General features: G+C 39.3%; 1 protein-coding gene across 3 annotated transcripts in view; it reads left to right on the top strand.

The window, feature by feature from the left end:
- Position 1: 1 nt before the first annotated feature.
- LOC139473674 (nuclear anchorage protein 1-like) overlaps positions 2-21,235 on the top strand; it is a 38,727-nt gene continuing 17,493 nt past the window's right edge. For 2 of the 3 annotated variants that reach the window (XM_071256374.1, XM_071256375.1), the window contains exons 1-2: positions 2-11,094; positions 11,857-18,339. In XM_071256374.1, the coding sequence (XP_071112475.1) occupies positions 73-11,094; positions 11,857-18,339 (17,505 nt within the window). In that variant the 5' untranslated portion in view covers positions 2-72. The remainder of the gene's footprint in view (positions 11,095-11,856; positions 18,340-21,235) is intronic. The other variant, XM_071256376.1, reaches the window with a different exon arrangement.

Genomic DNA, 21,235 nt, shown 5'->3' on the forward strand with positions numbered 1-21,235 from the left:
CTTGAGACTGAACTCAAGAACAAACTTTCTGATGTGAATTCCTTAACTTTATCTTTACAACAAACCAAAGGAATGCTTGACACTCTCTCTACCGACTCCAGCTCCCAGGTGCAGACTCTCACTGACAAAGTGCATGAACTGAATGCTCAGATTGAGGGTCAAGCATCTGAACTATCCAGCATGAAATCCCAGTTGTCAGAAACCAAAGAATCTTTCGAAAGTTTGCATGTCAAACAGCTTCAGACTGAGAAAGATCTTGCCTCTCTGTCCAGCCAGCATGATGTTGTGCAGTCTGAATGTGCTAGTTTAAATGTTGAGAATAATAGCATGAAATCCAGTGTCTCCCAGCTAGAAACAGAGCTGCATGAGAAACAATCACAATTTGAAAAGACTCATGTTTTGTTGTCTGAAACTGTTGAAAAGTGTGATGTTCTGGAGTCGGAGGTAAGGACTCTAAAATCTAGTCATGATTCTGTTGTGCATGAAAGAGAAAGGTTGCATGGTGAAGTTGAAACATTGACATTAACTCTGGGTCAGAAGAATCAAGAGTTTGACAGTGTTGTGAAATCTCTTTCAGAAGATAAGGAAAGACTTACAGAATTGTTGTTTGAGAAAGAGAAAATGGTCGACAGTCTTTCCAGTGACATGGAGTCGAAGTCCTTAGAAGTAGGAAATGAGATTCAAGTGCTCAGAGATGAACTTTTGAAATGGCAGACTGATTGTGAAAGCAGGGAACAAGAGCTGTGTGACAGAAATGGGCAGATTGCAATACTACAAGAAGAACTTGATGGTCAAACTGTCTCTGGTCACTCATTGATGGCCGAGGTGGCAGGACTGAAGGGTGAACTGAGGACTGTTTATAAACTGCTAGATGCATCCAAAGAAAAGTCTTCCAAAGATATTGAAAAACTTTCAAGCCATAGAACTACCATTGAGGAAGAGCTTCAGAAATCGCAGGCAAAACTGGAAGAGGACATGGAATCAATATCTCATCTTGAGAAAGAACTGAAACAGAAAAACCTCCTATTTGAAGAGAGAGATGAGAAAGTTCGAGGTCTAGAAGAGGTTACTGGAGGCCTTGAACAAGAGTTGAACAAAGCTGATAAGGAACTTAAGGGAAAAGACAAGAAAATATCAGAACTGGAAGCTGTGATTGAAGCAGCAAAAGATGATAAGGAGGATCTGCTGAAGAAGCTAGATACTGCAGACATAGCATCGGGGGATCTGAAAGTGAGGATGGAAGAAGACAAAAAGGTATTATATCTGAAGATTGGAGAACTGGAATCTATGCTAGATGAGAAGCAAACCACCATCAAAGATCTTCAGGACGACATAAATCAACAGATTTCCACTATTTCAACATTACAGTCAGAATTTAGGAGCATCTCACAAGAAAAAGAGAAATTAGAAAGCACTTTGACTTCAGTCAGTAGTAAGGTTGAGGAGCTGGACCAAGTATCAGCCACCAGGGGCAGTGAACTGGAGACTCATAGGAACAAGGTTGAAGAGCTCGAGACCTTAGCTGCTGAGAAGAATCAGTTGATCGGATCCTTGACTGAAAAGCTGAGAAGTCAGACAGATGAAACGGAAGCTGTACTGTCAAAGATTGCCTCCTTGGAGGAGACATTGCAAATAATACAGTCAAGGAATTCAGATTTAGAAACATTGGTAAAGGAGAAAACTGATATGATTTCATCCCTGAATGAAAGTATTTCTGATCTGAAAACAGAACTGCAGGATAGATGCAATGTTATTGTCATACTAGAGGGTCATGTTGTGGAGCTACAGAGTTCCCTGGAGGAAACTGAAGGAAGTGTGATGTCTCTCAATCACAAGAACAAAGGTTTAGTTAATGATGTTCATAGATTAGAAGCATATGTTAGAGCAGAGAGGAACACTGTGGAAGACCTAAAAATGCAGAAACAAGAACTCTCCAAAAATATTGATCTGCTTGACAAGCAGTTACAGGAAGGCCAAGAAGTCATCAGAGAACTGAAGACAAAGGAACACAAACTGACGCTTCATCTGGAAGAAAGTAAGGAAAGTTTGAAGAAAGTTTCAACTCAGTTAGATGTAAGCCAGCAACAACTTTCAGAAGTGCTTGACCTCAACAAAGTATTAGAACTTCAGAAAGATCAGCTTCAGACTGACTTAAGCAGTGTCCTCAGCAGCAAAGAAGTTGAATCAGAGGCCTTGAATACCGTGAGGAAGCAGTTGTCATTGGTTGAAGATGAGAAAGATGAGTTAAATACCAGGATCAAGAGCCTTGATGAAGCAGTAACTTTAGCTAAACAGGATATGGCACAGACCAGTGAGAAATATCAACAGACTGTTGAAGAGAAGGGGTTGAAGATAGAAAGCATGGTCAATTCTTTGGAGGATCTTCAGAAAATGTTTGAGGAAAAATGTCAAAATGTATCTGAACTGGAGAGTCAGCTTACAACAGCAAAAGAGGAACTTGAGTTGCTCAGAGAAAGATACAAAACCAGTATGGAAGAAAAGGATGTGAAGTTAGAGAGTTTGTCGAACTCCTTGGACCAGCTTCAGAATATGTTGGAGCAAGAGATGATGAAGTCATCCAGACTAGATAATGAACTGAAAGAAGCACAACATGTGAAAGATACAGATGCTGATGTCATTGAGAAACATAGCGTCCAGATAGCTGAGTTAAAGCGTCTCTTGCAAGATGAAGTCTCCAATTCCCAGCAACTCCTAGAGAAAGTGCAACAACTGAATGAAAGTCAAGAGAAAATGGCCATTACCTTAGAGGAAAAAGAACTGAAACTCACCCAGCTCACTGAAAATATTGAACAGATGTCCAATAACGTTGATGAAATTGAGAGAGTGAGAAGTAGGACTCAAAGTGACTATGACAATACTATGCAGGATCTGCAGTCCACTATGCAGAAATTATCCTCATCTATGCAACAAATAGAGATCATGACAAAGGACAAGGGTGACTTAGAAGAAGAGAAACAAGAATATGCCTTGCAATGTTCAAAGCTGTTGAATCAACTTGAGCAGACCAAAGTTGATCTGTCTCAGGCACAGCAGGATTTGATGTCTAAATCTTGCACTGTAGAAGAATCTCAACAGCTTGTGCAGGACTTAAAAGTTCAGTTTACTGAAAAGTGTTCAGAGTTTGAAGAACTCAAGACTACTCATGCACAGGTTTTGGACCAGCTTCATGTATCTAAGGGTTTACTCCGCAAAACCGAGGAAGAAGTTTCCGACCTTAAAGAAGTGAATGGAAGGATCACTGAGGAACTTATTTCAGTTAAGAAGATTACAAGAGAAATGGAAGAAGAATTGGTGAGCACAAAGGAGGAACTGGAGAAAATGTCAAAGAACTTTGCTGTTCAGACTGATGAACATGAAGCTATGACAAAGAAGTTGGATGAATCACTGTCAACTGCAAATGCTTTCTTAAGTGAAAGAGTGGGGCTGCTTGATGAGTCAGAAAAACAGCTTGAGAAAATGAAACTGTGTTTTGAAGAGGAGCAGTCCAAGTCCCTGCACTTACAAACAGAGTTAGAGATGTCGAGTAAAGAACTGTCTGAGAGTCGAGAGGAAATCAAAGAAGCTAATGTCCATTTTACAGACGTCAGTCTGCAGCTTAGTGACAAGATCTTGGAGGCGGACAGTTTGACAAAAGAAGTTGAGACACAGTCTCTGGAACTGAAGAACATGTCTCAAGAAAAAGAAAGGGTCTCTGCAGAAATGATGGCTATTGACGAAGCAAACAAATTGTTAAAACAAGAAGTGTCCGGTTTGAAGGAGGTCAGGTTAGGCTTGGAGAATGATGTGCAAAAGCTTGAAAGTACGGTACAATTACTTGAATCAGAGCTCACCACACAACGAAATAACCTTGAAGAAAGTTCTTTAAAGGTTTTTGAACTGGAGAAAGCTGCTGTCAGTACCACTGATATGTTAAACTCATCTGAAGAAGAAAGAGAGAGAATGAAAAGCAATTTGGAAGGATCTGTTTCTGACCGAGACAACAAGATTATCCAGCTTACAGATGAAGTGACAAATCAGGAGAAGACGCTGGTTGTGAAAACAGAACAGATAGACAAACTATGTGCAGAAGTGTCAGAGAAGAATGCATCAGTACAAATGTTAAGGGAACGGTGTGAGGAACTGACAGTAGCTTCATCCTCAGCTCAGAGTGTTGCTGCCAAAGCTGGATTGAAGAAGAAGCAAGTATTCATGGATCTGCAGGCCACTATGCAGAAATTATCCTCATCTATGCAGCAGATTGAAATGCTCATGAAGGATAAGAATAGCTTAGAAGAAGAGAAACAAGAATATGCCTTGCAATGTTCAAAGCTGTTGGATCAACTTGAGCAAACCAAAGTTAATCTATCTCAGGCACAGCAGGATTTGATGTCTAAATCTTGCACTGTAGAAGAATCTCAACAGCTTGTGCAGGACTTAAAAGTTCAGATCACTGAAAAGTGTTCAGAGTTTGAAGAACTCAAGACTACTCATGCACAGGTTTTGGACCAACTTCATGTATCTAAGGGTTTACTCCTCAAAACCGAGGAAGAAGTTTCTGATCTCAAAGAAGTGAATGGAAGGATCACTGAGGAACTTACTTCAGTTAAGAAGATTACAAGAGAAATGGAAGAAGAATTGGTGAGCACAAAGGAGGAACTGGAAAAAATGTCAAAGAACTTTGCTGTTCAGACTGATGAACATGAAGCTATGACAAAGAAGTTGGATGAATCACTGTCAACTGCAAATGCTTTCTTAAGCGAAAGAGTGGAGCTGCTTGATGAGTCAGAAAGACAGCTTGAGAAAATGAAACTGTGTTTTGAAGAGGAGCAGTCCAAGTCCCTGCACTTACAAACAGAGTTAGAGATGTCGAGTAAAGAACTGTCTGAGAGTCGAGAGGAAATCAAAGAAGCTCATGCTCATTTTACAGACGTCAGTCTGCAGCTTAGTGACAAGATTTTGGAGGCGGACAGCTTGACAAAAGAAGTTGAGAGACAGTCTCTGGAAGTAAAGAACATGTCTCAAGAAAAAGAAAGGGTCTCTGCAGAAATGATGGCTATTGACGAAGCAAACAAATTGTTAAAACAAGAAGTGTCCGGTTTGAAGGAGGTCAGGTTAGGCTTGGAGAATGATGTGCAAAAGCTTGAAAATACAGTACAATTACTTGAATCAGAGCTCACCACACAACGAAATAACCTTGAAGAAAGTTCTTTAAAGGTTTTTGAACTGGAGAAAGCTGTTGTCAATACTACTGATATGTTAAACTCATCTAAAGAAGAAAGAGAGAGAATGAAAAACAATTTGGAAGGATCTGTTTCTGACCGAGACAACAAGATTATCCAGCTTACAGAGGAAGTGACAAATCAGGAAAAGACACTGGAAGTGAAAACAGAACAGATAGACAAACTATGTGCAGAAGTGTCAGAGACGAATGCATCATTACAAATGTTAAGAGAGCAATGTGAAGAATTGATGGTAGTTTCATCCTCAGCTCAGAGTGTTGCTGCCAAAGCTGGATTGAAGAAGAAACAAGTACTCATGGATCTTTCACACAAGGAAATGATTGTCTGTGAGCTTCAAACACAACTGCAAGAACTTGGTGGAAAGAAGGAAGAAATATACTCCAGCTTGAGAAATAGTGAAGAAGCCTTAAACCTTAAGTCCAATCAGTTTCAGCAGGCATGCGAACAGTTAAAAGCAACACAGGAGGAATGTGACAGTTTGAAACTGACTGTTGAAGACAGGGATGTGAAGATATCCACTTTGTCAGAAAATGTGAAAGAACTATTGGGTACGTTAGATGTAAATACATGCAAGATGATGGATCTGACTAAAGAAGTAACGGCTTTGAATGATACTGTTGGACAAATGGAACTTGAGAAGGAAAATCTACTTAAACAACTTGAAGAATTGCAAAGAACTTTGGCGGAACTAGAGACTCATTTTGACACTGTTAAAGAGGAGAAACAGCAGATAATGCAGAATTTAAGTCAGTCTATGGATGAGATGGAATCTGTAAATGTTCAAAAGGGAGAATTCAAGAATGAACTGAGCAATCTAAAGCAGAGATTTGATGAAACTCATTCAAAGATGTCTTCACTCATGGAGGAACATTCCCAGGTCACTGTTGCAAAATCTGAAGCTGAAGACAAAGTGGCTTATCTTGAAACAGAGAAGGAAAGTTTATTGATGGCAAAGCAGGAGTTGATAGAGGAAGTGTCAAGACTGTCATCAAAACAAAATGAAAATGAACAACAAATAGATAATTTAAGATATCAGGTAGAGGTGGGGAGACAACAGATTGAACAACTCAAGGAACATGTGAAGGTTTCAATGACCGAAGCTGAAGAAAGAAATTCACAGATATCAACACTATCATCAGAGTCTCTGTTGGCCATGACAGAATTCACCCAGGAGAAGGAGAAGCTTAACATGACCATTGTTGAACTCAGGAAGGATCTGGAGGAGAAAACTGGGGCAGTGGATGATCTCACTTCTGAGGTGGACTCTTTGAAGAATGAAACACATAACCTGGAGAAATCCTGCAGTGCACTGAACACAAAGATACAACAATATGAGGAGTCTGAGAGAGGTCTTCAGTCAAATTTTAAAGACATGTATGCACTTGTTGATCAGAAAGAGAAGGAGATATCTGAACTCAGGGTACAACTTCAATCTGAACAGAAACAGAGGGAGTCTGTTGTTGCACAATTGCAAGATGAACTTTCAGCAAGAACAGCAGAGGTCAATGAGATGAGCAACAGACTGAGTATGGAAGTAGAGAATTCAAAGAGAACTATAGTGGAATGTGATCTGAAGCTGCAACGAGTAAATGATGACAAAGAGAAATCTGAACATGTCCTTCATACTGAGGTGGAAATAACAACGAAACAGATTGAAGACTTGTCAGTACAGCTTAAGGAAAAATCAGATGCAGTTCAACTGACGGAATCGCAGTTGCAGATGACCTTAGATCAGTTGTCTGAGTTGGCAGTGTCCAGTGCTAGTCAGAAAGCATCTTTCCAAAAGCTGAGTGGAAGGCACAGAAACATGGAAAACGTTTGTTCATCCCTTAGGAGCTCTGTCGAAGAGAAGGATGCACTCATTACACAACTTGAACTGGACTGGAAGGGAGCTTTGGCAAATGCAGCAGAGGTATCAGCTGAGAATCAGAAGCTGAAATACAGCCTTGAAGAGCTGAGAGAAAATGTGAGAGACACAAAAAGTTCTCTTGAAAAGGCCAATGAAACCGCTGATCTAACCAAATTGGAAGCAAGGAAAATGGAGTCTGAGAAACAGCATCTTGAAGAGCTAGTAAAGCAGGTGAGAGAAGAAATGACTGGTATGGAAAGAAGAATGTCTCAATTGATGGAGACCATGGAAGAAAAAGATATCTTACTAAATGAGCTGAAGAAGATGCTACAGGGCTGTCAGGATCAGATTGATTCAATATCAGTTGAGTTAGAAAAGGCAAAGTCAGACTTACACGAGCATCAGGAAGAGAATGGACATTTAAGTGAATCTTTGAGAGATGTCATGAAAGAGAAAGCTGACTTTGCAGAGAAACTCCAAATTGCTAATGCAACTATTGCAGATATGGAACATAATCTCCAGACATTACAAAAGGAAAAATCATCTGTACATGAAGAAAGCAGTAAACTACTGGAAGAAAAGAAGAATGAAATCCAGATGGCAAATGATACCATTAGTAATTTTGAATCCCAGAATAGTGACAAGGATGTCCAAATTAATATTCTTTCTACAGAGGCAGAGGAAATGTTTACATATATGCACTCATCTGATGCTGAATTGTCCAAACTTTTGAGGGAGAAAACTGTGGCTCACAAAGTGTGTTCTGAAAAGGATGATACTTTCAAGAAAATGGACGAACATCTGACAGCTTTAAACAAGGACTTCTTAAGCCTAACAACTGAGTTGAGTAACTGTCAAGCTACTATTGAAACAATGAGTAGTGAAAACTCTTCCCTCGCAGTCTCTTTGGAGGAGAAATCAGGATTGGTTAAGTCCTTGTCTTCGAACATACACAGTCTTTCTGAAGAAGCTGTTGTTTGCAAGCAGCAAAATGAGACATTGACCCAAGAATTGACCAAGATGGAATCAGATTTGAAAACCTTAAAATCTGAATTGGAAGATAAACTACAAACTACACAACTGCAGCTCACAGATTCTCAAGATATGTGTCTAAAATCGGAAGAAGAAAAGAATGTTAGAGAGAAGGAAATTAGTGATCTTCAGACAAAGTGTCAAGATCAAGATACTGAATTGAAAACAGTTCATGGAAAATTAAATGAACTCAAGGAGGCACATGATAACACTGAAGAAAAGCTTAACAGACTTGCTAAGGAAAAAGAAGAACATTTGGAGATGATATCTCATTTAGAGACTGACCTGCAATCCACATGTTCATCGTTGATGAATAAAACAGAGGAAACCCAGAGTGTGAGTAAAGAACTTAATGCTAGTCGTAAGATGTCAGAATCATTGTCCTCTGAAGTTGAACATTTGTCAGGCATTCTAAAAAGCCTTGAATCTGAAAAGAATACCCTGCTGTCTAAGCTAGAAGAATCTCAGGACAAATTGGCTCAGGCTGTTGAACAAGCAGAGAGACAACATGTTGCCCATGTAGAACTGATTGAGTGTACAAGGCAAGATAGGGACAGTGAGGGTGTAAAGCTCATGGGTAGAATTGACCAACTTACATCCGACTTGAATCAGCAGAAAGATGCATTTGAATCTTCTTTGAATTGTAAAGAGGAAGCTTTACAAGAATCAAGCTTACAGGTTCATATTCTAGAGAGTGAACTATCTGATGTGAGTCAGACAGCTTTCAGCCTCAATTCAGCTGCTGTTGTGGCAGGCTTCAATACCAGGAAACTTGAATCATCTTTGGAAACAGTTTCTTTTGAAAGAGACAATCTGAGAACAGAACTTCTGTCTGTATCAAATTCCCTTGCAGAAACAAAAACAGACCTCGAGAATCTGAGACATGAAATGAAACAACAGAAGAGTCAGTGGGAGGATACCTTATCAGGCATTAAAGCATCTTTATCCAAAGTAACTGAAGAGAGAGACTCATTTGTGGTTGATTTGCAAACTATTCAGCAAACCTTGGATAAAGTGAAGATAGAAAAGGAAGATGTGCAACAAGTTTTGAGATCAACGTCATCCAGCCATGACGAAGACAGAAAAAGAAGCAAGTTTCTTACACAACAGGTGGAACATTTACGTGAAAGTGTAGGGACACTGTCTGCAGAAAAAGACTCTTTAATATCAGATGTGAAGTCTAGAGATGAGCTTTTGGCTTCACTTCAAGAGCAGAAAACAGAGTTTATGGCTAAGTTGGAGAATGAACAAACCGAGTCTGTATCTCTCAGAGATCAGATCAACTTGAGTTCTGAAAGGATTTGTAAACTTCAAGAGGAGTTAGATGATATGTCTGGGAAGTTTGAGGAAGTGAGTAATAAAAGCAGACAGTTGGTCCAAAGTTTGGAGAATGTCTCTGAGGAGAAGAGGAAACTAGAGGAACACACATCATCACTGTCTCAGCAAATGCATGAACTAGTGACAAAAGAGGAGCAACTTACATCACAGCTTGATGATGTACGGAAATTTTCATCAGAAAGTATTGAGACTTTAACTGATCAAAGAAATGAACTTGAAACAGTGGTGCAAGCAAAGCAAAATGAATCTTCAAGAATGTCTGATGAGCTTGGGCAGTTGCAAATTCAATTTGAAGATGTCAGAAGAGAGAAAGAAATGTTGAAGGTAAACATGGAACAAGACCTGGCAGCACTTACCCAGGAATTATTGGATAAGAGATCAGCATTGGAGGAACTATTCAGGGAACTGAGTGAAAAAAATACACAGATTTCAATATTCACTCAAGAACTAGAAGACCTTTCAGATAAATGGTCATCTTGTGATGCTGTCAGTAAGAAGATGTCCAAGAAAAATCACATCCTGGTTAGGGATTTGGAATTCGTTAATCAAAATCTTGTTGAGAGGGATTTAGAAATTCAGCAGCTAAAAATGCAAATTGAAATTGTGTCACAGGAGACTGGTCAAACTCTGAATGAATCTGTTTCTGTGAGGTTGGAATTGGAAGAAGCATTGGCGAAGGAGAAAGAGAGAGTAAAAAATCATGAGGAGACATTGAAAACATTATCTGAGAAGGAGGCAAACCTTCTGCAGTGTTTGGAAGCTGAAACTGTCAAAAAATCTGAGTTGGATTCAGTTTTGATGAGGTTGCAAACTGATGTTAAGGATAAGGATGTTCAGATCACCTCTATGCTTGAAAGTCAAACAGTACTTCAGGAAACACTTGTTGAACAGGAATGCCTGTATACCAAACTTGAAGCAGATTTGGCTTCGACGAAAAGTCAACTTGCTTGCAAAGAATCTGATTTACAGGATGTGAAACAAATGTTGTCAAAGAAAGATGAGGAAAACATAAAGAACATTCAACAGTTGGAACAGAATGCAACCCAACTCATGACCCTGGAACAAGCTTTCAAGAAGTCACAGGATGTTGCTCTAGAGAAAGAAAATAGTATTTTCCATCTGGAGAGTAAAATTGATCAGCTACAGACTGAGGCAGGTGACAGGAAGGAATCCATTTTGGAGTTGGAACAGAAAATGGATAATACTAAGAAGGTTATTGAGGTACTAGAGCAATCAGTATTAGATTTGGAATCTAGGTTGAAAACATCAGAAAACACTGTTGCTGTCAAAACTGAACAGATTTCTGTCCTTGAGGTTAAATTGTCAGATTTGAGTGAATCCCTTGCAACCATGGATCATGACAAGAGTAAATATGATGTCAAAACAAAGGAGACACAGTCATTACTTGAACAGCGAGAAACGCTTCTAATTGCTCAGAAAGAGATTGTTAAAGAGTTACAGGAAGCTCTCTCAGAACAAGAAACAAGAGTTGCTTCGCTGAAGGAGCAATTATGTGAACAACAGGAGCTTCTATCTGACAAAGATAATCAATATGTGGTCTTGCAAGAAGATGTTGCCAAACTAAAGTGTTTGGTTCAGGACAGGAATGAGAGGATTGCTGAACTTGAGCCTGTGGTGAGTGAGCACGATAAACTTAATGAAGATGTTATCAGTCTTGAAAGTCAAAAACAGCAATTACTTTGTGATCTTGAGCAAATTTCTGACTCCAAGGACCAAATTTGCCTTCAGAATAGGGAGCTAGAAAACAGCATAACCACCTTAAGTGAACACATTGAACTGACTAAAGAAGTAACTGATTTGAGGGAGGGTAGAGATGACTTACTGGCCCAAGTGTCTGAGTTTAAGACTGAGTTGCAAGGAAGTGAGAAAATAACAGAAGCTCTCACTGATAAGGTACACATGTTAGTCCTTGAGAAAGAGGGAACCCTTAGGGAACAGGATACAAATCTTCAGATGGTGAAAGCTTTGGCAGATAGTCAGACAGAATCATATACCAATATTGTAAGAGAAAAGGATGCCGTGTTGAAGACACTTAGATATGAAATTGCTGAAGTTAATGAGAAGCATAGAAGTGAGTTGAAAGCTAAAGTTTATGAGGTGGAGGTGCTGAATACACTGATTAGGGAAAGCAGGTGTGAATGTGATGATCTAAGGGATCAGATGAGTTCATTAAGAGCTGAGTTGCAAGATAAGATTAAAGCTTGTTCAGAAAAAGAACAAGACCTGGAAGAGCAAGCTGTACAAATACAAATATTAACATCGGCCCTTGAGAACTATGCCCTACACACACAGTCCCTGTCCACACAAATAAGTACTAATGTACAGAAGCACAGTGAAATCAAACATGAGCTTGATCAATCAAAACTTTTATTCCAGGAGCAAAAGTTGTCAGAGTTTGAAAAGGTGTCTGGTGAGACTCTAAGTAGTCTCCAGGCAATGTGTAAAACTCTTCTCTGCCATACAATACTTCCACCAAGTGAGCAGTCAAGAACTATGGACATGTTCTTTGAACAGAAGGATCAACTCCTTCATGAACTATCACTAGGCATCTGCAGCATCATGGCTGAAAGGGAGGAGGTTGAGAAGGAGCTTCATAAGGCGCTGCAGCTGCTTGATGAGATCTCTGATGATCAGGAGACAACCGAGAACACTTTGCAGGAATCCAGACAAGAGTGTGGTTCACTGGACATGGAAATCAAGGAGCTCTACAACAAGCTGGTTCATCTTCAACAGAAGGTCACAATTAGAGATCAGGATCTTGGACAGGTTGTGCAAGTGAAGGAGTCTTTACACAGAGATATTGAAAGCATGCAGGCAAGTCTTGATGCTTCCATGGAAGAGAGGGAAAGTCTTTCAGTATTGAACAAATGTCTTCAGGAGCAACTGGAAACAGTTGAAACGTCACAAAAAGAGGTCTTAGAGGAGAAGGTGAATGTGGCTACACAGAACAAAGCTCTAGCTGACCAGATTGCAGAAACTGAAGGCAAACTGCGTGAAACTTTGTATCAATGCCAAACATCAAATGAGGAAATCATCAAGCTAACTGACAGACTGTTGGTTGCTGAATCTGAAATAGCAGAATTAAAACAAAGAAATCTTGAGCTCAATATGAGTGAAGAAAAGATCAAACTGGAGCGTGAACAACTGATAACGGAAGAAAATCTAGGGCAAATGGGAGCTGATAAGTCAAAGGCTGTTGATGACAGGGATGTGCAATTGTCTGTTTTGACAGAGGAGTTGGGCACTTTGTCCACAGAACTGGTTTCCATTCAGAGTGTTCATTCCCAAATGTGCAATAGCAAAATGACATTAGAACAAACTTGTGCCAAACTCGAAGAATCACTTGTTGAAAAGGACAGACTCTTTTCTGAGAAAGTTGAACATTTAACATCAACCACAGAAGTTGATTCACAACTTAAGGAAGATCTTCAGAAGAAATTTACAGAGACACAGGCAGAGGCTGATCAGTTGAGTTTGTTGTTGAGTGAGAAAGACCATTGTGTTACTGAAAGGGATGAACAGATTGTGAACATGAGAGGTGCTTTGGAACAGATGGAAGGGAGACTGCAGGAGCAGATTTCTGCCAGGGAGGCTGAAGTTGGTTCTTTGAAGCATAGCCTTTCTGAAGCAGAGATGAAGATGAAAGAGGTGCAAGGACAAATGGAATTGGTGTTACAGCAACAGACAACCAGTACAGAAACTAGTCAATGTTTTGAAGATGAACTCAAGAGTGTCAAAACAAATATGGAAGAACTTGAAGGATCCTTAAAGAATGAGATGCGTCAACACAATGAGCTTAAAGTTGTACATGAAAGAGCTACCTCAGAGATCAGTATTCTCAAAGGCAGCCTTGAAACCAAGGATGAGGAATTCAGGGAAACTTGTAGTAGGTTTGAAGTTGTGCAGAGGCAGTTGCAAGAGATTGAGAAAACAATGGTTGGTCCACTGGAAGATAAGGATGCCTTGCAGATAGAGATTAGTGTTCTCAAGGATATTTGCAGTGAGAAGGATCAGGACATTATCAAGCTTCAGACTCATCACTACGACACTGAGTTCGAATATCAGGAAAAAATTGCAGTGAAAGATAAAGAAATGGCTAAATATGTCAAAGAAATTGCTGATCTGAAAGAACAATCTGAGAAGTATTCAACACAGTGTGGTACTCTGAAGCTAGAAATCCAACAGAAAGTCGGAGAGGTTACAGCTTATTCTAGAAAATACGAGGAACTTTTGAATGTTGAAAGTTTAGATTCCCAGACAGGTATTTTGAGACATCAGCTGAAATCTACTTGTGATGAAAATGCTAAACTTTTGGCAAGAGTCCAGGAACATGATAGGGTTCTGTATGAAAGAGATGTCAGATATGAAAAAGCCAGGCAGCATGTTCTGAAGCTAGAGGAAGACCTCAGTATTACAAAGAAACAGAGGGCGTATTACCGTGAACGTCTGAAGAATTTGAAATCACAGGTGGGGGACACAGAGTCTGTGACAACAGAGATGGCAATGGATATATCATGGTCGTCAGATCTCGACAGTTTCAGCGAAGTGTCAGATAGTATGGAAACTTCATCTGTTTCTCGCTACTCTTCACAGCGAAGTCTTGGCTTTGATCCAGCAGTGGAAAGACTTCACTTTGAAAACAAAGATCTTGTCAGACAGATCAACTACCTTCAGGAAGACAAAGAATACATGGAAAAGGATCTTTCATACCAAGTTCAAGACTTGTTGGACGAGAACAGAGAATTTGACACTGCTATTAGGTCTCTTCAGACTAATCTGGATAGGGAAAAAGAACTTGAAGAACTTGCTAAAAAGGATGTTGTTAAATTGCAAAAATTGCTCAAGAAAAAGGAAGCCAAAGTGACAGTTGCTAATAAAAAGTTAGCTGAAGCAACAGAGCAGTTGACCCTCCTCAGTCAGAGGCTGAAAGACATGGACATGAAGGTTGAAAATCTGACAGCTGAAAATAGGAACCTTGAATCTCAGCTTGGGGACTCTCGTAGACTTGATGAAAGTTTCACAGAGTTTGAAGCAGGAGAAGGAGCAGATGAACCTGTGAAAGAAGTAGTGGAAATGAGGAAGCTTCTGAAAAAGAAAGAAGCCAGAATCCTAACCCTCAGCAAGAAAGTAAAAGAGGCAACAGAGAAGGTGACATTAGTCTCTCATCAACTGAAAGATGCACAACAGACAGTGGAAACTCTACACTTTGAAAATCAGAAGTTGACAGTTCAAGTTAATGAGCTGCAGAAGATGGAATCGCGTGTGTCATCTCCTGAGAAGGAAGTGGAGGTTACTGATGATGCAAAGAAGGTGAAAGATCTGCAAAGACAGATGAAGAAGAAGGATGCCAAAATTGTAGTCATGAGCAAGAAAGTAGCAGAAGCTGATGAAAATCTCAGAATAGCCAATAGCAAACTGTCAGCAGCTGAAGAAAGAACTGAGACATTATATGAAGAAAACCAAAGGTTTGCAGATCAGTTGTACAATGCCACACCAAATGTATCAGGTCATTCAGAAGTGATATCTAGAGATGCTCACATTCAGAGTCTTTCACAGCAGCTACAGAGAGCTACAGAGCACATTGCAATGCTAAAAGCAGAAATTGCAAACAGATCCTCTGTGACAGTCGACCAAACAGATGGGTCATCAACTTCACTTCATTTAGAAGAAGAGATGAAGAAGCTTGTACAGAAACTTGATAGTGAAACTGCCCGAAGACAACAACTTGAAGCAGAACTTGAAAATCAAAAAGACACCTTGATTGATTTGCAGTTTGAGAAAGAAGAGTACATGGGGCAGTTATCATCCTATGAAGATTTAAGTGGTGAGAGTGCTAATGTTATCTCAAAAATAAGAAAAATGGAGCTAGATATCGCAAGAAAGTGTCAACAATTCGAGAATGTGCACAGGGAAATGAAATCTCTGCAGACTCTGCTGGAAGAGAGAGACATTAACATTAATGCTCTGACTGTGAAGTTGGAGAGCACATCACAAGAACTCCACACCATCACAATAAAACTACAAGATGCTAATTCAAGCCATCAAGAAACATGGAATAAACTTCAACAAACAGAAAATCAGTTGTCAACAACATTATCTGAAAAGAGTCTTCTTCAGAACCAAATGAAGTTGAAATCTTCTTCGGAGAGTCTTTCAGAAGATGACAAACTTCAACAGATTCAGACTTTAACACAACAAGTAATGCAACTCCAGTCCGACATAGAAGCTTGGTCTCAAAGCTACCATGAAGCAGCAACAAGGAGACAGGAACTTGAAACAGACTGGTATAGACAGCAAGAAGAAATCTCTGCTCTTCAATCAGAGAAAAATCACAGCAGCAAGAGCTTGACAGACTCCACAAGTGAACTGAATGAACTAAAACTACAGCTTCAAGAGAAACAGTCCAAGATTGTACATTTGATGTCTGTTAAACAGGATCTTGAAAGTCAGTTGAATGAGTTGCATAGAACAGAACAGGTTGAAAAAGAGTCTAAACAAGGGAAAGGATCTGATGATGATGATAGAATTATCTCACTCCAGCTGCAAATATCTACTCTTGAAGATCAGCTATCTGGTGTTATAGCTGAGAGGGATCAGTGGAAGGAGTACTCACAGCAATGGGAAGTGTATGCAAATGGCCTGAAATCTGAGAAAGAACATCTAGAGAAGCAACTGATAGATGTTTCAAGCACTAAAGAGAAGGCCAATGAGCTTGAAGAAAAGACAGTCCACTCTAATCAAGGTGAAAATCTAGAGACTGAATTTGATTCCCTGAGAAACAAGATAACAGAGATGCAGAGCCAAATGAAGAAGAAAGATGCCAAATTAGTTGTTCTCAAAAAGAAAGCTGTAGAGGTACAGAAATCTCTTGATGGTGCCACTGACCAAATACAACAAATGGAAGGTGCAAAGGTTGAAACGGCAAGTCAAATTGGAGTTCTACAGCAGCAGCTTGACAACAGTCAAAGAAATGAGGAGACTCTTCTGCAGAAAGTGTCAGACATTGATTCTGCCCGTCAGACATGCTCTCAGGAACTGGAGAAGACCAGACTTCAAGTGGAATCATTTAAGGATGTTGTGGAAGACCTTGAAATGCAGTTGCAGGAAGCCCGAACAAAGGAAGACTCTCTTCGGGACGAGTTCGATTCTCTGACAACATCCTATGAAAATATCCAGAAAGAATTGGCCTCAAGGAGCTGCAGTAGTTCTGAGAAGGACACTCTTTTATCTCAGTTACAAAAACAACTTGGACAGACACATACTAAATACCAAGAAGAGAAGATGCTGAGGATAAATGCAGAGAAAGTTTGTTCCGATATTGAGTCTGAATATGGACATATCAACAGTGGTTTAGTTGAAACTGTGACTAAACTGACTAATGAAACAAATGTCATGGAACAAACAATTGATGACCTGCATCAGCAATTGAAGCTGTCTATGCAAGAAAATGAATATCTTCAACAGAATCATACTGAGAGTAACAAAATGCTGGAGGCAGAGCGGGAAAAGATCATGTCCCTTAAAATTGCCTTTGAAGAAAAAGATGTCGCCCTTGTTGATAAAAAAACTGCTCTTGTCAGTTTGACTGAGAAATTAAATGCCAGTGAGGCTCTTGGTAATCAGCTGAAGCAGGAGAAACAAACGCAAGATGAACTGGTAAAGGAACATGAGTCTTTAGTGGAAACTCTGAAAGCTCAGATTTCTGCTATTACAGAGGAGCTAGAGAACAACAAACATGAACAAGAGGAGAAAGCCCAACTCCTGGACGCCCTTCAGCAGCAGGAGACTGCGGTGGAAACACTCAGTTCACAAGACAGAATGCTCAAAGAGGCCCTGTTGAGTATTCGAGATCAGCTGTCTGCCGCATTCCCTTATGTGTATGTTGAAAGAGTTGTGACTGAGGACAATGTAAGTGAGTGTGTGTCACTTTTCATTTCCAAGACATATGAATACATTAACAGTAACACTTACCTGCAACAGCTTTGTGCTCAGAAGGATGAATGCATTCACACAATGCAGTTAGAAATGAACAGTTTGAATGGGAAAATGGCTTCTTTAGAATCAAGACACACTGAACTCTCTGAACAAGGGGATTCATCCAACACCACTTTGGCTATAGATTACTTTAAGGATGAGAAATTTGAAGGAGTTACAAGGGAAACAGCTCAACAACTGTCACAGACCATACCACGCAGGAACCTTGACTTTGAGATACAGCAAAGGCAATCTGATGCATCAGTCACTTCTAAATCAGATTCTGATGAAGGAATGCTCGCATCTTTACAACAGAAGGTGGAGGAACTGGTGCAGACGATCATCCAGAAAGATGGTAAACTGGAGGAAGAAGCTCACACCATTGCTGTGCTACGGACATCTCTGTCAGAACTCCAAGAGCAGATACGGCTGAAAGATGAGAACCTCAGCCAGAGAGATGCAGATTTAGGAGAAAGGCAACACACCATCTTAGATTTGCAGAGATGCATCACTGACCTTCAAGAACAGCAAGGGATGAAAGAAGGTGTTCATCTTGGTCAGGAAGATGAAGCTCATATTCAGAATGCCACTACAAACCTTCACGCCACTGTCACACAGCTTCAGCATGAGTTCAAACTCAAGGATCAGGAATACATCCAGGGTCTTGCCCAGAAGCAAGAAGACTTGACAAAGGAACAGCAGATGACAACATCGCTGCAAACTTCCCTCAGTGGCCTTGAGGAAGAGGTGAGAGATAAAGAACAAGCTTACGTCCAGAGTCTTGCAAAGAAGGATGAAGACATTACCAAGGAACAGCAAAAGACATCATCTCTAAGAACTTCCCTTTGTAGCCTTGAGGATGAACTGAAGCTTAAGGAAACACATGTAAGCATCCAACAAGGAGGACACCTGCCAGTTGTACTGCTCGGGACTAACACTCTCACTGCTCCTCTGCTTGCTTTGTAACACCTTTCTAACTGCATCTTCACACTCACTGTATTCACTCCATGTATTCACTCCATGTATTCACACTGTAACACAACAGCATACTCATCTGTTACCTGCATTCAGTATTCTCATCATTCGATTCATGTATATCACCTCTGCTCATACCTACTGCTTTGCCTTCTTACATAGAAGTGATGAAGCATAGCGGCCACCTGCCTTTCAGGAGTGAGTGTGTGTGAGTGCTTTGCTTAGTCAAGCATAGCGAGTAGTATCAGTCTCTTATGTTTATGCTCAGTTGGTTTGATTTGTTGAAGTTTAATCAACAAAATCCTCTCGTCAAACAATGGTACATAATGATAATGATTATTCCAGCATATTTGCATATTGTTACAAATTTATATTTGGTCATTTTGAAGGGGAATATGATAGACTGAATCATGGTTTGGTCATAATGCATGACATTTTTTCACAGTAGGAAATATAGATATGTATCCAGCCTATATATATGTGTATATGTATATGTATGTATATACTGAAGAAAAAAGTTAGGGGTCATGAATATTTTTCGTGGTATTATTTTGTATTGTAAACTCAACACACAATTTCATAAAAATATCTCCAAACATATTCATGATCCCTAACTTTGTTCGTTTAGTATAAATGCATATTTATTGCATGATTTAATGTTTATAGCCAAACATTAATCTAGAACTATTATATTCATATTTGCTCTCAGTTATTGACTCATAGATGTATATGAATATTTGAAACTTATATTGTTTTTCCCAATATTGACATAGTTGGTTGTGGTTCATTTTGTTTTTTGGGGAAATTGATTTTATAACTGAGACCGTTTAACAGCATGCTTGTTTAGTCCTGTTATGTCATCAATAGGAAACAAACTCCTTTTTCTGAGAAATTATATTTGTGCACTTCATTGTTCAAGTTAGTGGTAATGTTAATATATGTTGTGAGGGTTCCAGGAACTCGTTCCACAAAGATATCTTAGTGCTAAGTGCTGGTTGTAACTCCTAGCGTGTAATATTAATCACTGGATTGTCTTAAAGGCTGCTGGCATATAGCTGGAATACTGCTGAGTGTGGCGTTAAACAACAAACAAACATTTAAGCTTGAGCTGTTAAACCTTTTTATTGATTATAACGAATTTTGCATTCAATTAATGATAGAGGTCATTTTGCTAAAAACAGTTGATGATTTAAAGTGCTTTTATTATCTATGTAATTCTAAATAGGTACTACAAAAAAAAATATCAACAAATCACTTTTGATATACCAACAACAGTCAGATGTTTTGTCAAATATTTAACACCTTACCGAGACTCAAATGAAAAATTAACTTCTCTGAATTCCATGGACAGTGACTTACATTAAATTCAGTCTGGTTTAATGAAATGCATTGAACCATTAAAAGTGATTAGTTTTCCAAATTAAATGCCAGGAATGATTTGTACTTCTAACGTGAATGAATAGGTAATACTGAAATGAATGGTTACAATTTCCATGTCAAGTGGATTGGGGACTAGGTATTCAGAGCTGTCAGTTTATATTTACAATACGCAACACCTGGTACAGAAATCAATACAACAGTTGAACAGATTGGCTGCTGGATACAGATGTAATGTGGTGTGAATTCAGGACAGCTTGGTGTAGTCTCGTGTGGTGGTTTGTAGACATGTTACAGACTGTGGATGTCCTCTGACTGCCACATTTCTACATTGATCAATGTTGGGCACTGCTTCCTTGATACCATAGACAATGTATGGTTAGTATGGCTTTGGAACTGGATGAGGGAATTAGTGATGTGTATGTTTTATGATGTATATGTATAGTATGGAGAAAGGGTGTATGTTATTTCATGTATTGTATAGTGGGAGGATCAGTGGTGTGTGTGTTATTTTGGATGTTGTATACAGGGAGTATCAGTGGTGTGTATGATATTTTGTATATTGTACAGTGGGAGGATTAGTGGTGTGTGTTTTATTTTGTATATTGTACAGTGGGAGGATCAGTGGTGTGTGTGTTATTTTGTATATTGTATAGAGGAAGGATCAGTGGTGTGTATGTTATTTTGTATGTTGTATAGAGGAAGGATCAGTGGTGTGTATGTTATTTTGTATGTTGTATAAAGGGAGGATCAGTGGTGTGTATGTTATTTTGTATATTGTATAGTGGAAGGATTAGTGGTGTGTATGTTATTTTGTATGTTGTATAGAGGGAGGATCAGTGGTGTGTATGTTATTTTGTATATTGTATAGTGGGAGGATTAGTGGTGTGTATGTTATTTTGTATGTTGTATAGAGGGAGGATCAGTGGTGTGTATGTTATTTTGTATATTGTACAGTGGGAGGATTAGTGGTGTGTATGTTATTTTGTATGTTGTATAGAGGGAGGATCAGTGGTGTGTATGTTATTTTGTATGTTGTATAGAGGAAGGATTAGTGGTGTGTATGTTATTTTGTATGTTGTATAAAGGGAGGATCAGTGGTGTGTATGTTATTTTGTATATTGTACAGTGGGAGGATCAGTGGTGTGTATGTTATTTTGTATGTTGTATAAAGGGAGGATCAGTGGTGTGTATGTTATTTTGTATATTGTATAGTGGAAGGATTAGTGGTGTGTATGTTATTTTGTATGTTGTATAGAGGGAGGATCAGTGGTGTGTATGTTATTTTGTATATTGTATAGTGGGAGGATTAGTGGTGTGTATGTTATTTTGTATGTTGTATAGAGGGAGGATCAGTGGTGCTAGAACTTAGTAGAAGGATATATTGCATGGGAGGTTATTTCCCTGCGAGAAGGATATATTGCATGGA

Source organism: Haliotis cracherodii, unplaced genomic scaffold (assembly GCF_022045235.1).
Source record: "Haliotis cracherodii isolate W230 unplaced genomic scaffold, xgHalCrac1.p SCAF_3, whole genome shotgun sequence".
NCBI lineage: Eukaryota > Metazoa > Mollusca > Gastropoda > Lepetellida > Haliotidae > Haliotis > Haliotis cracherodii.